The following is a 15697-nucleotide window of genomic DNA, read 5'->3' as shown; positions in this document are numbered from 1 at the left end:
TTTCTAAAATTCCAATGGATCATGCCAGCTGATGTGCTCCAGTAAAAAGCTTGCTGGAAAAGACAGGAAATACTGCAGGCTGCTGCTTTCGGCGAGCTGCTTTGGATAAGAAAACGCATTGCTATCGTTGGCACTGTTACGACTCGGTCTGTGGTTCTGACTTCCGATCATATCCACAAATCCACAATTACTCCAGTTTGTTTTGTCAACAGACAACAGCATAAAGCATAGATTTCTATTTGAAGGAAAACACGTTGAGGCAAAATATCTAGATTACGAAGTAGTTTTATTTCCCAGAGAAAAGCATCCTTCCTAAAAGACCACAAACGATGTTTTTCTTCAACTAAATGTACTGTAATAACACCAAAGGAGCATTCTGAAAATTGTCCCGCCCAAATTGTACAGTTGACACGAGTGAAGCATTAGTGTTACTCAGATTTACAGTCTGGCTAATCAACTCTAACATCATTTCCGGAATTATCAGAATCACAACTCGTCATTTACTGGAGAGTTGTCGGCCATCAGCTCCTCAAGGGAGAATTCGTCCTCTTCAATAACCTCACCATCTTTGCCGTCCCATGGTTCAGATTGGACTATCGTTGGGGTACCGTCCAAAGGAAGATTACCCTTCCCACCGCGCCCTGCTTCCTTCACAAACTCACTGCAGGAGACCGGTTTTGTCATCAAACATCTGGCAAATGAACCTTAAGCAGCAATTAATTTTCTATGCACAAGGAACTTACGTTATTTCATCAAGCTGGAAAGCACTACGGAGTGGAGCATATGCGCCTTTTTTCACGTTGAGAGCAACCATCGCTGGATAGCCATAACCACCAACTCCAACTTGCTTCTCAAGATCAGCTTGCTTCCCAGCAGCTGTCCAGACAAAACTGCAAGACAATGCTTTTTCTAGCTCAGAATGGCTTTCTCAAGAAACGGAAGAGATTTCAAGGCATTAACTAAGTGAATGGATTTGTCTGAGGAAACTTCTCAACATAGAACTCAGTCACATGGCAGATTTGCATATATAATATATAAAATCTCCATTATGTTTAGAGCTTATAGTATACACGCCTTGGCATATAACATTATCGAACTAAGTCATTTAATTCTTTTAAGGTGTTTCAAATATATGAAGGTTACTATCAATCTTTTTGTCAATCAATATTCAATAGCAAAAGGAAATTGATGTATCAATTTAACTGTGGATTTTTTTATCTCAAAAGACATAACAAGACAAGGAATGATAGGTAGAATGGTATAAAGTCCACAACAAGTTTAGTTGAATCTTGCCTGTATGGACTCTTTTTAAATTTCTCAGCAACAGATAATAGCAGCTCAAGGTACTTGTTTCTTCCTTCGGCCTTTGAATCCAAGATATCTGGAAGGAAAGATACAAAGCAAATGGCAGCAGAAGCACATTTCTCTTCCATGGCGTCCTACAGAAGCCAAACCACCTCGTCAAAACATCAATCCCAGACCATTGTCTCCACAAAAGGATAACTTTGTTAATATCACGAAAACTTACTGGGCCAGTCAACTCAGAAACTTCAGGTGGAGCAGCATTGGCTTCCAACTGCTCCAATGCAAAGGACTCGATAGCAGAGGCAACTCTAGCCCCCTGGTAAGGGAATGGGCTCTCCTTATCGGCACCAAATACCAAAATAGTAGGAAAGCCTTCTACCTTGTACTTGCTCATCAAAGACTGCAAAATTCAAGTCACACGTTATGTTACATAAGTGGTACTTGAAAACTAGGTTGTATAGTTTGACAAATGTTGTACAGAACGCACATGAATGCTTTAAAAAGGTCAAACATTAACTGTGTTTTATAAATATACTGATACACTGCCTGAATTTTCTGCCTAAGTTCATTTAGACTCACTCGGTAACTTTTATCAACTGACCAAACACTTGAATTAGTATTCTAGAAAAAAAAACATAAAACTTCAATCATAGTACATCATGTTAAACTGTTAAAGAGACAACCTAAAACAGCACAAAATAAGATCCCAACAAATGCCTTAGGATAAAGTTAGGCCATTGCTTTCCTTGATACAGCATTTTGTACTTTCCTATGCATATCCTGATTGTGTCCCTATAAACTAGAGTGCTAACCCTCAGTTTAATTTTATTTTACAATACCTTTATCAAAGTCCTTTGAATTGATGAAATATCCAATGCATTATCAAATTTCAGTTTATAATTTTGTATAAATTATTTGCAAACAAGAAATGCACATACAACAAAAACTTATGACCAAATAGAAAAAGGGCAAGAACCTTTTCAGCATCACAATCCACATGACCTAGCTTCACTTGGCCCTTCAAGTTCTTTGCAGCCTTTTTCCATTCAGGTGCCAATTTCTTGCAGTGCCCACACCTTACAAAAGACCAGTACAGTTGATGAGTCAAATAATGTCTTCAGTTAACAGGATTTACTTATTATCTTGAACAACATAATCTTAAGGGCAATGATCTAAAATGTACACACTACAATTCTAACATGTGACTAAATTGTATGCAATTTTGTGTTTTTCTTCACTTTCCTTCTCTACTTTTGGATTCAGAGTTAAGTTCAGAAACAACAGTAAAGAATAAATCAGTCAACATGAAAACCATAAATGCATTAAGCCACATACCATGGTGCAAAGAACTCAACAATCCAAAGATCCTTGCTTTTGGTGACAAGTTTATCGAAGTTTTGAGAATTTAATTCTATTGACGCACTTGGTTCAGTTTTCTCACTTGAACCACCTGATTTCTTGCCACCTGAACCTGCTGATGTCTTTCCGTTCAACCGATCTCTAAGAAGAGCCTTGACCTGTAGGATACAGATTCATTGTATTTAAAAGTGGAAACTCATATCGTGTGTCACAAGGCTGAAATTTTTTACAGAGAAATACCCCAAAAAAAAAAAGGTAAAATGGCAACCCACTGTAACACAGCAGCGACAGACAGTGTATTTTTTAACGAAAATCATGGGCGCTACCAGAAGCACCAGCTGTGCAAGAGCAGGTACATAAAGCTCCACCATGGTAAGAACTAAGAAGCATCACTGCATCACCTCATATCCAGTATCCCATATAAAAAGTTGATAAGTTTGAAAGGTTTAGCATTTGAGGGAGATATATAGCAAAATCAATTAGCTACCTAGGACATTAGTATCATTTGATATATGATATCTGTTGTTTTTTCCCCCTAGTAATACTTCATGTTAAGATAAAAGTTATTTATGTCAACATTCAGCTGACAATTGCAATCTGAATAAGTTTGGTCTGTGAAAATCCAGGAAGCACTTAACATCTTCAGAAAAGGATTTGTAGTTGTATACACTAGTGGAGTGGCAGATAGAACAGGAGCAATAAAAGTAAAAACAACATATCATTTTTGTATATATCAAATAGGGCAAGCTGCAACAAACCTGTGAAAGAGCAAATTCAACAATTGGCTTTACATCTCTTGCTCCTTGATAATCTACTGGAGGCTTTCCAGGAACAAACACCTTAATAGTTGGAAATCCTCTTATTCCATATTCCTGCAGAACAAAGGCATCATGCATCAGGAAAAACTTGATAGCATCCAGTCAAAATATTTACAAATGGCAATGGTGGAAGACGTTCTAATGTGCAGTTTTCATTGATTTAGCCTAGACAGAAGACTAATACTCACCAAAACAAAGATATAACGTAGCTAAAAAATGCCTCTTGGTCAATAAGCATGATACTGTAAAATTACTGTAAAAAAAAAAAATGTCTAAATATGACAGAGACTCAAAATCACCGCACTGCAGGTACAATGGCAAAGGTACATAACTATCTTTCACTCTTGCTTGCCTTCTCTCAGGATAGATGCCTTTATTTCATTTGATGAGTGACTAAATTTTCAGTTAGAGAATCTGGGATACATAACCTAATTTTCTGATTCACCAATAAACAATGTTGCATCAGATATTGTAAAGTTGCACAACCCATTGGCTTCCACGGTTTCGTCCTTCATAAAGGTATGCATTTCCCACATCTAAAGTCACATATACACTTTTATTGGCAATGAACTAACCAAGGCCGCTCTCACCTTCGGAGCAAAAGAAAAACAGATAAAACCCTAATTAACACCAACTAAAATGCTTAATTCGTTCAATATAATTCAAAATCCAGGTTATTTTTTTAAAAAAAAAGAGAACAGCATCCAATCACCATGCTGAAAAAGTGAATAAATAAATAAATTTACTGTATGAAATCAACAATGCACCACATTCCATCAATATTAATCCCAGCTACAGCATTTTAATATGCATTAATTCGGTATTGTATAACTCATATCCGATGTTAATGCCCTCCTTTAACAAATAAAAACGACGACCCTTTTTGATCAGTACGTGTAGACACCAAACATTGATCTTCCCATATTTCCTCCACCAAACAAATGTGGCATTGTACTCTCTGATACTGAGAGCTACACAAAAAACCCATAACAGGTGTAACTTTTTTTTTATGGAGTCGAGTTTGCACATTGCATATACGCAGTTATGTCCTAGCTCGATCAAATTACGTTGACGCAACAACTGATGCAGAGATCAGATCACACCAGGAAAAGGTAGATCAGCCAATCCCAATGAACCGAGATGCCAAACAGGACGTTTGCTCACCTGCGCGAGCTCCTTGTGCGCGTCGGCGTCGAGCGCGGCGACCGTGGCGACGCCCTTGAGGACGCCCGCGGCCTTCTCCCAAATCGGCGTCAGCTGCTGGCAGTGCCCGCACCACGGCGCGAAGAACTCCACCAGCACCACCCCATTCGAGTTCAGCACCTGCACCCCCAACCGAAATTCGAACTCAGCGAGAGCCCCCAAGTAAGGGAAGCCGATCCGGAGACGGAAGGGAAGAGTGTGAGGGGGGAGTCGATCGAGAGACCTTGGATTTGAAGTTGTTGGGGTTGAACTGGAGGACGGGAGAGCCGGCGGAGTAGAGGGCGGAAACCGGCGAGGCCGCGACGGCGGCGGCGACGAGGAGGAGGGCGGCGGCGACCGCGGGGCGCATGGCGGGGTCGAGAAGGTTCTAGAAGGAGTGGAGAGGGGAGGAGGTGGACCTTGCGATCGGCGCCGGGGTGCGACTGCGATTTTAAGTTCGCTCGCGAGGAAGACGGACGGACGCGTGTGCGGACCAATGGAGAGCCTCCACGTCGGATTCACCGCCACGTCGGAGCAGTTTGGCTCGCTTGGCGTGAGTGGATTGGCCAGAGAGCGTGGAGTTTGTGGACTCGGAGCACCGTGATACATCGGATATAACTGGGCCCACACACGCTTGGAGGTGGTCCCAAAGTTCAGTGAGCCTAGGCTACACTCAGTTGTTTGGAAACACGATGTGGCCATTGTGGCCGGTGTGATGGAATGTTCACGAATACAAATTCTCATACGGCCTTGCTAGCTCGGAAAGTCCGTTGACCCTCCCTCAACTATACTGAGCCTGATTGTCATCCCTCAACCGTGAAAGTGTGAAACAGATGTATGGTCTTCCTCATCCATCAAAACCGACTTATTTTACATGATTTTATCGACGGGCTGAACCCGCCTATGAGATATTTATAAAGTATGGGAATTGTTGGTACCAAGATATACGCGAAATTGAAGCAAAAGAGACAGCAGACAGGGATTTTTATACAAGTTCAAACCCCTTAATTGACATATCTAACCCTACTCCTGTTGGCTGAACCAGTGCTACTTTTATATATATCAATATCACATGAGTACAATATTTGAGATGATCTAATCTATTATCTATCAACCTAATGACATGGAGCTCTCACATGTGATCGACGGTTAGCGTAGTCTGGTTCCTCGAATATGAACTCGATGAGATTGGAGATAGCTCTAGCTAGATCCCTTTTGTCGGCCTATGTGGCTCCATATTGGCTTTTTGTAGGCTTGCCTTTGGTATATTTTGGTTTGTCTTGGATTGGCTAGATCCGTCTTGGCTTGTCTTCGCCTCTCTCGATGGTCTTGTATTTATACCCTCGGATGTCCCCTTATTTAAGTAGAACTAGAGAACTAACGGGGTCATCGTTTAACTTATTTAGGGAATAAGCCAAACGGTGTGTTTGCAAACAAAAATAATTTGTTAATAAAAAATGTTATATACGTGTTCTTAGCGATCTAAAAGAAAAGGCTGGAAAATAAACCACGATTTAAAAAACCCCCAAAGTGAACTCCAAATTTAAGGTTAAAAATTCAAATTTTGGCTTATAAGCATATGCACAAGCGAAAAGATAAGGTTGTAAGTGTAGATATAATCCGAGTGGTCCTTATCATGCCGAAGCGGGACTATGTTTCTCTTTTCTTATCCAAAACATCTAATGTATATGAGGCTTGATTGCTTATAAAACTTAGTATGTGGTAGGCTTCACTGAGCTTAACACAAGAATTATTAGGCATGACTTATCCATAACATTGACATATTTGAACAGTGGTTTTGTCTTACATGGCGCCTACATGGCATGTTGACCTAACTTCGAACAATGTGGGACCCACATGTCAGTAACCAAACATCTTCTTTTCTACTACACACACCCTCCTTACTCTCGTCCCTATTGCAACAGTAGAAGTAGCTGGCAACAAGGTAGTGCTTGAGCTCCCGGAAGGTGGTAGTCGAGTGCTCTCTCTCTCCTATCCGGTCATAGAGCTCGAGGATAGCGATGGGCGGAGTAGTAGCAACAGGCTAGCTTGGCTCCTTGGCGGCACAACATCAGCTACTGTCAACATCTCCTCTTCGCCATTATCAATCCGCCACCTCTATCTAGGTACTGCCCAAGGCTCTATGCCTAGATCTAACATCGTCGTCGCCGCCACCGTCTTCTAGGAGAGCTTGAGCTCAAGCTTCGCCAACGCCGTCTCCTCCTCCCTAAGAAGTTGATAGAAGCTGGCGAGCATGAGCTGGAAAAGCTGGCAAACCTCCTCATTGAGCCATTGTCTCTCCTTGCCTCTTCCGCCCTAAGGGGAGGCGATGAGGCATAGGAGGTAGGCAAGATAGGTTCCCACCGACACGAGCTCTTCCGCTAAGTCGGCAACGAAGAAGGGGGATTGGTGATGCCGCCATTGCCTTGTTGTTGATGCCACCAAAGATGCAACAAGGCATCAGAAAAAAGGGAAGGAAAAAGAGAAAACATCTTACACTAACACGTGGAGCCCATTACCTTTTTTGTTTTTTCCCTTGCTAAATTTGTCATAATAGTGGAGAAAGCTACAAATCACATCTGACACATGCATACATGCAAGGCTACGTCTGTGTCTGTAGCATGCACGTAGTGAGGAGAAAGGCTGGCGCATGCATGCAAGCAGGAGCAAGCAAGCTACTCCCTCCGTCCCATAATATTACAACCTAGGACTGGATGGGACGTTTCATAGTACAATAAATCTGGACAGACCTGTAATATTATGAAACGTCCCATCCAGTCCTAGGTTGTAATATTATGGGACCTGTCCAGATTCATTGTACTATGAAACGTCCCATCCAGTCCTAGGTTGTAATATTATGGGACGGAGGGAGTAGCTGCCAAAATGGCATGACAAATCAATACTGTCACGCCCGGAATTTCTATCCAAAATTCCAAACGCTTACATGTGTGTGAACCCTCGTCCAGGAATCAGCCGAGGCACACAATAACAAATTGATAATAGAGTACAATTATTACTCTAATTATTAAGCGAATAAAATGTCATTACAGAGGTAGATAGTTCCTCTCAATCAATAAAGATCTAAGCAGCGGAAAAAAAAAAGATAAACGGCGCAGACGACTCCACTCCACAGGCAGCTTGACCAGGGCTACACCTAATCCTCCACACCAACAGCATCACTGTAGAACTCCTCCTCTGATGAATGATTGCAAGGTGAGTATATGACATACTCAGCAAGCCACGCAACAATTATGCAAGTGCACAGGATAACAAAGGATGGCATAGTATGGTTTCATTTGCATAAACAACATTTAATAGACATTTCAGAATTTAATAAAACAGTTAAGTAATAATTAAACATTATTAATCCAACGCTATACAACATACCCTGTTGCATAGGCCCAACCATTCTGAACAACCAATCCCGGCTGCACAGTTCTATCTCCAAACCAGGAATATACCATTCCAAACCAGGAGCTAATCAAATTATTACCAGTCATAGTATCTTTTATTATGATGAGAGGTGTGAGACTAATCACGAAAGACATTGTTAGACCCGCCCATAACCGCGGGCACGGCTATTCGAATAGTTTTACTTTGATCAGAGGTGTACCACTGTACCCACAAGACACAGCCCCACGACATGTCACCATGCGCCTTGATACCACCACGGTACTTCAGAAAGGAGCTGTGATAGTACCCCTCGCACAACACCATCCACCACAGTGCACCGTTCCTGGATCATAATCACCCCCTTATAAACAAGGCATTGACTCCCCAGCGACCCCCGTGGGCTTATCTCCGCCACTTCTCAGTCTGGTGCCCCGCAATGAACCATGCTATACAAAAGGTAAAGCCGTTGCCCACGCTGGCTTGTGGTTGGCACGGTTAATGTTTCACAACCGAAACTCGTGAACCGGTCCTTAATTGTCATGAGCACGACCATCAAAACCATGTGCTCACAACCCACCATTATCAGGTTTTAGTTGGCAATTTAATTAATTAACTAATCATGATTAACCATCATGAGCTATCATTAAGCCATCATTAAATAATAGTGAATTATAAGTTATCCCAATAGTGTGCTAATGTTTCTAAGCATGGCTAAGCAATCACATCTAATATCTAGCTGAACCAATATATAAAGCTCAACTAGTCAATTTATAATAACCCAAGGTATCAAGGAATAAAGTAATCAAGAACAAAAGGGCTATAACAAACAATAGGCTAATTCCACCCAATGACATTCGAAAATAAATGCAATAGTTGAATAGAAACAATAGCTTTAAACGGGATCAATATGCTCAAAGGGTTGTTTGGGATCTGTGTGACTTGCCTTGCTGGCCTTGGAACTCCTCAAATTCTTCTCTTGCGAAAACGAACTCTCCGGAAACGTCGGAATCTAAACAGAAAAGAGCAAAACACCAAAACAGCACATAAACAAGCATGAACAGTACATGTGGATATTTTTAACATGTAGATCTCAATTTTAGAAAAATTTAGAGACTTGAACCAACTAAATCCGAGCTAAGATGAATTAGTTATGAATTTTTAAAGATTAAATCGGATTAAAACACTTATATGGATTTTAATTGAATTATGACGCAATAATGAATTATTTTTGAAAAGGAAAAGAGGATTTATTGCGTCAGCGGCTAGGGTTTGCGGTGGACCGGGTGCACGGCGACGGTTCACGAGAACGGACGGCCGAGATCGATCCATCCAAAACGAACGGCCAAGATCGACCGGTCCACGGCCGGACCACGGCGGACGGCATCGATGACGTCGGCGATGACGTCTTCTCCGGCGGTGACCGAACCGCGCGAGCTCGCCGGCGAACGGCGGCGCGGCGGCGCGAACGGAGAGCACCTACGGGTAGCGGACGGCACGGCGAACTCACCGGTGACCAAAGAAGCGGCGGAAGAACAACGGACGGCGACAGCGGCGAAGAAGAAGCGGCGGCGACCTCCGGCTTGACGACGGCGACGGTGTTCCGGTGGTCGACAGCGACGGCGGAGGGGCGGACGAGGACGGCGACGCGACGGCGACCACGACGGCGGCCTTCCCGAGCGACGGCGACGACCGGAGCGACGGCGGCGCACGGCTGGAGCGACGGCGGCGACGGCGGCGCTAAGCTACACGGTGCTAGAGCTCTACCGGCGACGAGAGGCGAAGGCGAGGGTGGCGACGGGTAGCGGAGACACCGGGGATCCTTTTAAAGGGGCAAGGACATGGCGGCGAAGGCCCACGGCGGCCGGCGACGAGAAGGAAAGTCTAGGGTTCGGAGGAGAGAGACCGATCCGATTCGACCTCGAATCCACGAATTTCCAAACGATTTTAGCCGATGATTCCAAAAGAGAAAAGATAGAGGAGATCGAGAAGATCATTTCCCCTCTATTGATTTCATCGGAAACGGAAAGGATCGGCCGGATTTGGAAGGAGACGACGGCGGCGCGGCGCTAGGGTTTCGGGCGGCGGCGGCGCGAGGAAGACGACGAGTCTGACAGGTGGGCCCCACCTGTCAGCGAGCGGGAGCGCGCGCGAGCGGCGACTCGGCTGCGGACTGGGCCGGCTTGGGCCAGAGAGAGAGAGAGGGTTTTGGGCCGACTTTCGGCCCAAAGCCAAAAGAGACTTTTAAAAAACCTTTTTCCATTTAAATTATTCATGAAATGCAATTCCATTTATTAAAAATACTTCCTTGGCTCAAATAAATCCCAGAAAAATCTAGGAATTATAGAATCAAGCAAAGTATTTAATGAAATTTTATCTGGCCTCATTTTATATTGGAATTTATTATTTAAAATTAGATCTTCTCTTCTAGGCTTTTAAAATCATTTCTAATAATTCCATTTAAACAACAATTTATATATTTAGGATTTTTAGGGTGTGACAAATACTTTCTCTCTCTTTTAATCAAACTTTAAACAAAATTTTCTTCTAAAATATGTGTCCAATCTATAACTAGATTATACCATTTTATTCATCGTAATTAAATCTTTATAACAAGATCTCACATGAATTTATTTTGATAAAAATATATATGTGTTCCAGAAAAATCAAACTTATGTTGCACCATATACAAAAAAAAAGGTCACTTGGGGAGATGTTTTAACCCACTTCATAAAATGTTCCAAAGAGATGCAACATATAAAAGATACTGACTGCAACAGTAACCATTATCACATGAAACATTATGTCCTAACTAGTGAAACATTTTTATATTTAGCTTGAAACATCAAATTGTAATTGTTGAAACATAAAAAAGTATTTACTGAAACATATAAAAATAATGGGAAACAGGGCAAATGCATTAGTAAAACATCAATAAATACTTGCTGGAACATTACATTAACAATGTGTGTAATATTTAAAAAGTTAAAGAAAAGTTATCGGAATGTAGTCATGTGATATCTTGTTATAAAGATTTAATTATAACAAATTCAATGATATAATTAGTTTGAAATTCAGAAAAATAGTTTAAGAGAAAAAATCATTTAAACTTTGAAACATACTTGCATGCACATTCCCCTTGGCATATGAGTACACCTAACAAACTTCTTTGTCATGCACTTGCGCTTTTGCTCTCTTAGGGCCCATTTGAATTGCAGGAATGAGAAAACGTAGGAATAGGAAAAACATATGATCTTGATAGGAATACAAGTGTAAAACAAAGGATTGCAAATAACAGGAAAAACATAGGAATGGTCGTTTCATTGGACCGCAGAAAAAATACAGGAATTAAAGGAGAGATAAAGACTCAGACCCCCTTTAATTTGTAGGAAAAGTGTAGGAAATTTGAAGAATTTCAATCCTATGGAAAAAATTCCTATGAAAGCCTTTGAAACAAAGGATTGAATTCTATTCTATCCTTCAAAATTCCTATGGAATGTTTAATCATATAGAGATTTTGTAGGAAAGTTAGCAAGAGGTCCAACCTCTTGGAAAAAAATCCTTTGAGTCTATCTCTCTCATCCGATTCTTGAGTTTTTCCTGTGGTCCAATCAAACGATCATTCCTGTGTTTTTCCTGTATTTTTCTATCCTCTGTTTTACACCTGCATTCCTGTCAGAATCCTGCGTTTTTCCTATTCCTCCGTTTTTCCATTCCTACGATTCGAAGGGGCCCTTAAAGGAAAGTTTCCATGAGGTTCTACCTCATGTTAGAATTCCTCTAAAACTTGCATGGCATTAGGCATTCCATAGAAATTTTATAGGATCCATTCCTTTGATTCAAAGAACTATATAGGAAAAATTCCTATGGGAAAGAAATCCTCTAAAATTCCTATGAATTTCCTTTGAATCGAAGGGGGCCTTAGATTGAGACGTCCGATTTTTTTCTTTTTGGCCGGACAGCCGATGGTAAGCATTATCGGAGTTTATTTGCATTGGTTTTGATTGTTGGGAGGTGATATACTGATATATTTGCTTGAAGGTGGTTAACTGGACTCGGCACATAGTTGAAGGAGGCGATATAAAGTTTTCCTGGGCTAGGCGATGAGTCCGTCCCGGGGCAGCCCAGTTACACGGCCCAATTAAACTTCGTTCGGTAGCTGTAGTTGTACTGCAGAACACACGCAGCGTCAGTGCGTCACACGAGGAATTTCAGTTTACAGTGTCACCAAGTTGTCAAAGTAGTACGTAATTTTTTGCCAAAAAAAATCAAGGTAATAATGCATCCAAAAACCAAGATACAGGCAAGGTCACGAGGAGACTGCAGGCGGTGCTTAGTACTAGTATCCAAGAAATAAACAGGGACTTGCTATGACACGGATCGAAATAAGAACCCGACACGGTACAAACTTTCGAGCTCGTCGCGAGTAGTAATCTATTCATACCTACACGGCTACACCTGGCTAGCTGCATGCTCTTTTATTCAGTACAGTACGAACCATTCTGACGAATCCTATGTAGGAGTATCACAAAACGACGACGAAACCACAGTTCATGCACACACACAGTACACAGAACAGAGCGAGCGAGGCCGGGGTTGCTAAGCGATGGCGATGCGGTTGGAGGTCTCGGTTTCCATGGACTTGAACGCCTCGAACCTGGGCTCCTTGGCCTCGAACTTGTGGCGCACGTACAGCTTCATGTAGTCCTCGAACACGAACTTGGGGTACGCCACGCCGGCCTCCTCCTCCTTCACCAGCGCCGGCGCAGGGGAGATCACGGCGTCGCTGCCAGGGTTGTAGAAGGACGCGATGGACATCCTGTTGCCGTCGGTCTGCGCCACCACCCGGTGGATCACGCTCTTGTACCTGCCGTTGGTGATCACCTCCAGCTGGTCGCCGAGGTTGACGACGATGGAGTGGCGCATGGGCGGCACGTCCACCCACTCGCCGTCCTTGAGCAGCTGGAGGCCACCGACGCGGTCGTCCTGGAAGAGCAGGATGATGCCGCCGGCGTCGGTGTGGGCGCGGAGGCCCTTGACGAGGTCGGGGCGCGGGCACGGCGGGTAGCTGCTGACCTTGGTGCCGAAGGTGGGTGCGCCCGCGGGGCCACGGAAGGCCTTGGTGAGGTAGCCCTTCTCGAGGCCGAGGTTCTCGCAGAGCAGGTCCAGTAGCCGCTCCGCCAGCGTCTCCAGCTCCGCCGCGAAGCGCTTCATGAGGCGCCTGTAGTCGTCGTCGAGGTCGGGTATGTCGGCGATGTTGGACTCCGGGAGGTGGCGGACGAAGAAGGTGCTCTCCCAGTCCAGCTTCTCCGCCTTATTCACGTCGTCGCAGCCTTCCTTGAGCGTCTTGCTCGCGAACTCGAGGAACCTCTGCTCGCGCACACGCTTGTAGTGGTCCTTGGTCATCTTCTCCACCTCGTCCATCAGCTCCGTCGAGATGCCGTGGTTCAGGATCTGCACGATACGCACCGCACCAACAAAACGCCAGAGTTAGTTAGAGATGACATCCATTATCCAGCATCGAAATGGAACTTAGTTTGTCTGTTCAATGTTCAATGTGTCCATTATTATAGATTATGGTTTTAGTACTATATTGCTAGTTTGCTACATATAACCACCTCGAAGAATCCCCAGTTCTCGCAAGCATCATCCAGCTGCTCCATCGCCGCAGGTCGCTCCTCCCCGGCGAGCAACTCCATGTTGATGACCGGGAACGTCGAAGTCGGTGCCATTTCTAGCTCTCAAAGTCCAGGTATCACACTCTACTCACTAATTAATCACAACTATATCTGACTATAGTATGCTGTTGTGAATGTGACGCGTCCAGTGCTCAGTGCAAGTGTGATATGCCGAACACCCCGGGCAGGTGCAATTTATAGACTCGCATGGCAAGCTAGCTGCTCTGTTCCACTCTGCTCCACTAGGCTGATCTGTATCTCAGAACGATCGAATCGAAGTCAGGGACAAGTGCTCGCTGGCTGTTGCATTGACCGGACGGAGACCAGCCCATGTGGGATACGCGTGTTGGCTCGTGGATCGGCCCAGCATGGAATTATTTGGCCCCCACCAATAATAATCTCCCACATGTTTCCCGTAATCATTTGGGAGAGATAGATAGATATAGATCATGTTAATAATCACCGTTGGTCCCGTCCCGACTGATGAGTCCCGACCGAACAGACATCCCATTCTGCCAGGCAGCAGCCAGTCACGTCCCGTAGATTAACTATTCCGCCGCGTTCATCAGGTGTTGCGCACGCGAAAACGGCGAATCCACCGCGCCGCCGTCCCACTCTAACACCTGTTCACCGCTCGATCGGGCGATTCGGCGTTGCCCGCACCGGCAAAAACTACGTGGGGGCTACGTACGCGCGCCGCCCGGTGAATAGCCTCCCGCGCGCGCCCGTGAGATCGCCACTGGCGCCACACGTTGCAATGCCGACGTACGCCACGCAGCGGCGGCTCAGATCAGTGTCGCCGTCCCACCACGTGCGCGCGGGGCGCCGTACGTCTCCGGCCCCCTCGACGCGGAGAATTCTATGGCAAAGGAATGGAGGAGGAACTAGCGGACGCAGCCCAGCGCGCGCGCGCGAGCGGCGAACCACCCAACCAATCTCGGGGGGGGGGGGGGGGGGGGGGGGGGGGGTTGGGTTGGCGGATTGCCTGCTCCCGTTCGATTCGACGGATCGCATGGTCCCGCGTCTCGATGATTTGAGGCCCAAGGGGGTAGGAGTACAGCTTTTTTTGACTCGTCATCAGCTTCGATGATCCGTCACGCGCCGCGCGCCGCGCGGTGCAGATCTGGCGAGCGAGAGATAAGAGGAAGAACATTCCGCTTACTTTTCTGTAGTGACATGTAGTACCGTCGTACTGGTAGTGTAGTACGGCTGTTAAATGAACGCACGAACAAATGTCGGTTTTACACACCAAATAGGAATAGTATCAGTACTTCTTCGATCCATATAACGAGATATTTAACTATTTATCCCTCTTACAAGGTTACTGGACCACATGTCATACATATATAAGGATTCACATATTATAGACTTAAAAGTGGCAAAAAGTTAAACGCCCCTTATATAATAAATCGTTTAAATATTTTTCTAGTTAAAATATTTTAAGTTTAATTAAATTTATAGCAAAGATAGTAACATTATCAACACAAAACAAACATATTAGCGTAATATATTCAATACTAAATTAATGAAACTAATATGGTGTTTTAGATATTGCTAAGTTTTTTATAAATTTGTTCACACTTAATAAAGTTTAACTTATAGACAAATCAAAACAATTTATAATATTGAACGAAGGGACTAGTAGCAAATATGCATACTTGTACGATGTACTGCTACATAGGCTAACAAAATGGTAGAGGTTGTAGCTCTTGCAGTGATGTCTGCCGTGGGGGATAAACAATGGTCATAGGCCGCGCACATTGTGCTGGCTTTGATGGACGATGATCCTCTCGGAGATGGATCCTAATCACTCCATGGATATCCACCAGTTTATTATGTTAGCTAAATAACTATAAAAAAATTGAAACAAATAGATTGTTGTGCAGTATATTGTCAGGGTTCCTACTTGTGCACGATCGTGATCGAACCCACTATTCGAAATATCACAATCGGATATCGCCATGG

General features: G+C 44.0%; 2 protein-coding genes across 2 annotated transcripts; both read right to left on the bottom strand.

Annotated features, from left to right (window-relative positions):
* Positions 1-269: 269 nt before the first annotated feature.
* LOC127785363 (protein disulfide isomerase-like 2-3) lies at positions 270-5111 on the bottom strand. Its single transcript, XM_052312793.1, has 9 exons — positions 4909-5111; positions 4647-4805; positions 3423-3536; positions 2641-2822; positions 2282-2381; positions 1529-1705; positions 1294-1439; positions 744-890; positions 270-661 (listed from the first exon to the last, which is right to left on the bottom strand). The coding sequence occupies exons 1-9, from the start codon at positions 5032-5034 to the stop codon at positions 487-489; spliced, it is 1326 nt and encodes a 441-aa protein (XP_052168753.1). The 5' UTR covers positions 5035-5111; the 3' UTR covers positions 270-486.
* A 7241-nt stretch (positions 5112-12352) lies between these two features.
* Positions 12353-13907, bottom strand: LOC127785489 (1-aminocyclopropane-1-carboxylate oxidase 1). Its single transcript, XM_052312953.1, has 2 exons — positions 13673-13907; positions 12353-13508 (listed from the first exon to the last, which is right to left on the bottom strand). Exons 1-2 carry the CDS (start codon positions 13784-13786, stop codon positions 12654-12656), a joined length of 969 nt encoding a protein of 322 aa, XP_052168913.1. The 5' UTR covers positions 13787-13907; the 3' UTR covers positions 12353-12653.
* Positions 13908-15697: the final 1790 nt, after the last annotated feature.

The sequence above is a fragment of the Oryza glaberrima genome, chromosome 9 (assembly GCF_000147395.1).
Source record: "Oryza glaberrima chromosome 9, OglaRS2, whole genome shotgun sequence".
NCBI classification, from domain to species: domain Eukaryota; kingdom Viridiplantae; phylum Streptophyta; class Magnoliopsida; order Poales; family Poaceae; genus Oryza; species Oryza glaberrima.
This window is presented reverse-complemented; position numbering and strand designations above follow the sequence as displayed.

What these genes read in the sequence shown, in the direction of transcription:
- LOC127785363 (XM_052312793.1), bottom strand. Translation starts at nt 5,034, where the DNA reads ATGCGCCCCGCGGTCGCCGCCGCCCTCCTCCTCGTCGCCGCCGCCGTC. An exon ending in TTGAATTTGCTCTTTCACAG is followed by an intron (nt 2,823 to 3,422) that starts GTTTGTTGCAGC and finishes TGTATCCTACAG; the next exon opens with GTCAAGGCTCTTCTTAGAGA. An exon ending in TGGATTGTGATGCTGAAAAG is followed by an intron (nt 1,706 to 2,281) that starts GTTCTTGCCCTT and finishes TGAATTTTGCAG; the next exon opens with TCTTTGATGAGCAAGTACAA.
- LOC127785489 (XM_052312953.1), bottom strand. Translation starts at nt 13,786, where the DNA reads ATGGCACCGACTTCGACGTTCCCGGTCATCAACATGGAGTTGCTCGCC. An exon ending in AGAACTGGGGATTCTTCGAG is followed by an intron (nt 13,509 to 13,672) that starts GTGGTTATATGT and finishes CGTATCGTGCAG; the next exon opens with ATCCTGAACCACGGCATCTC.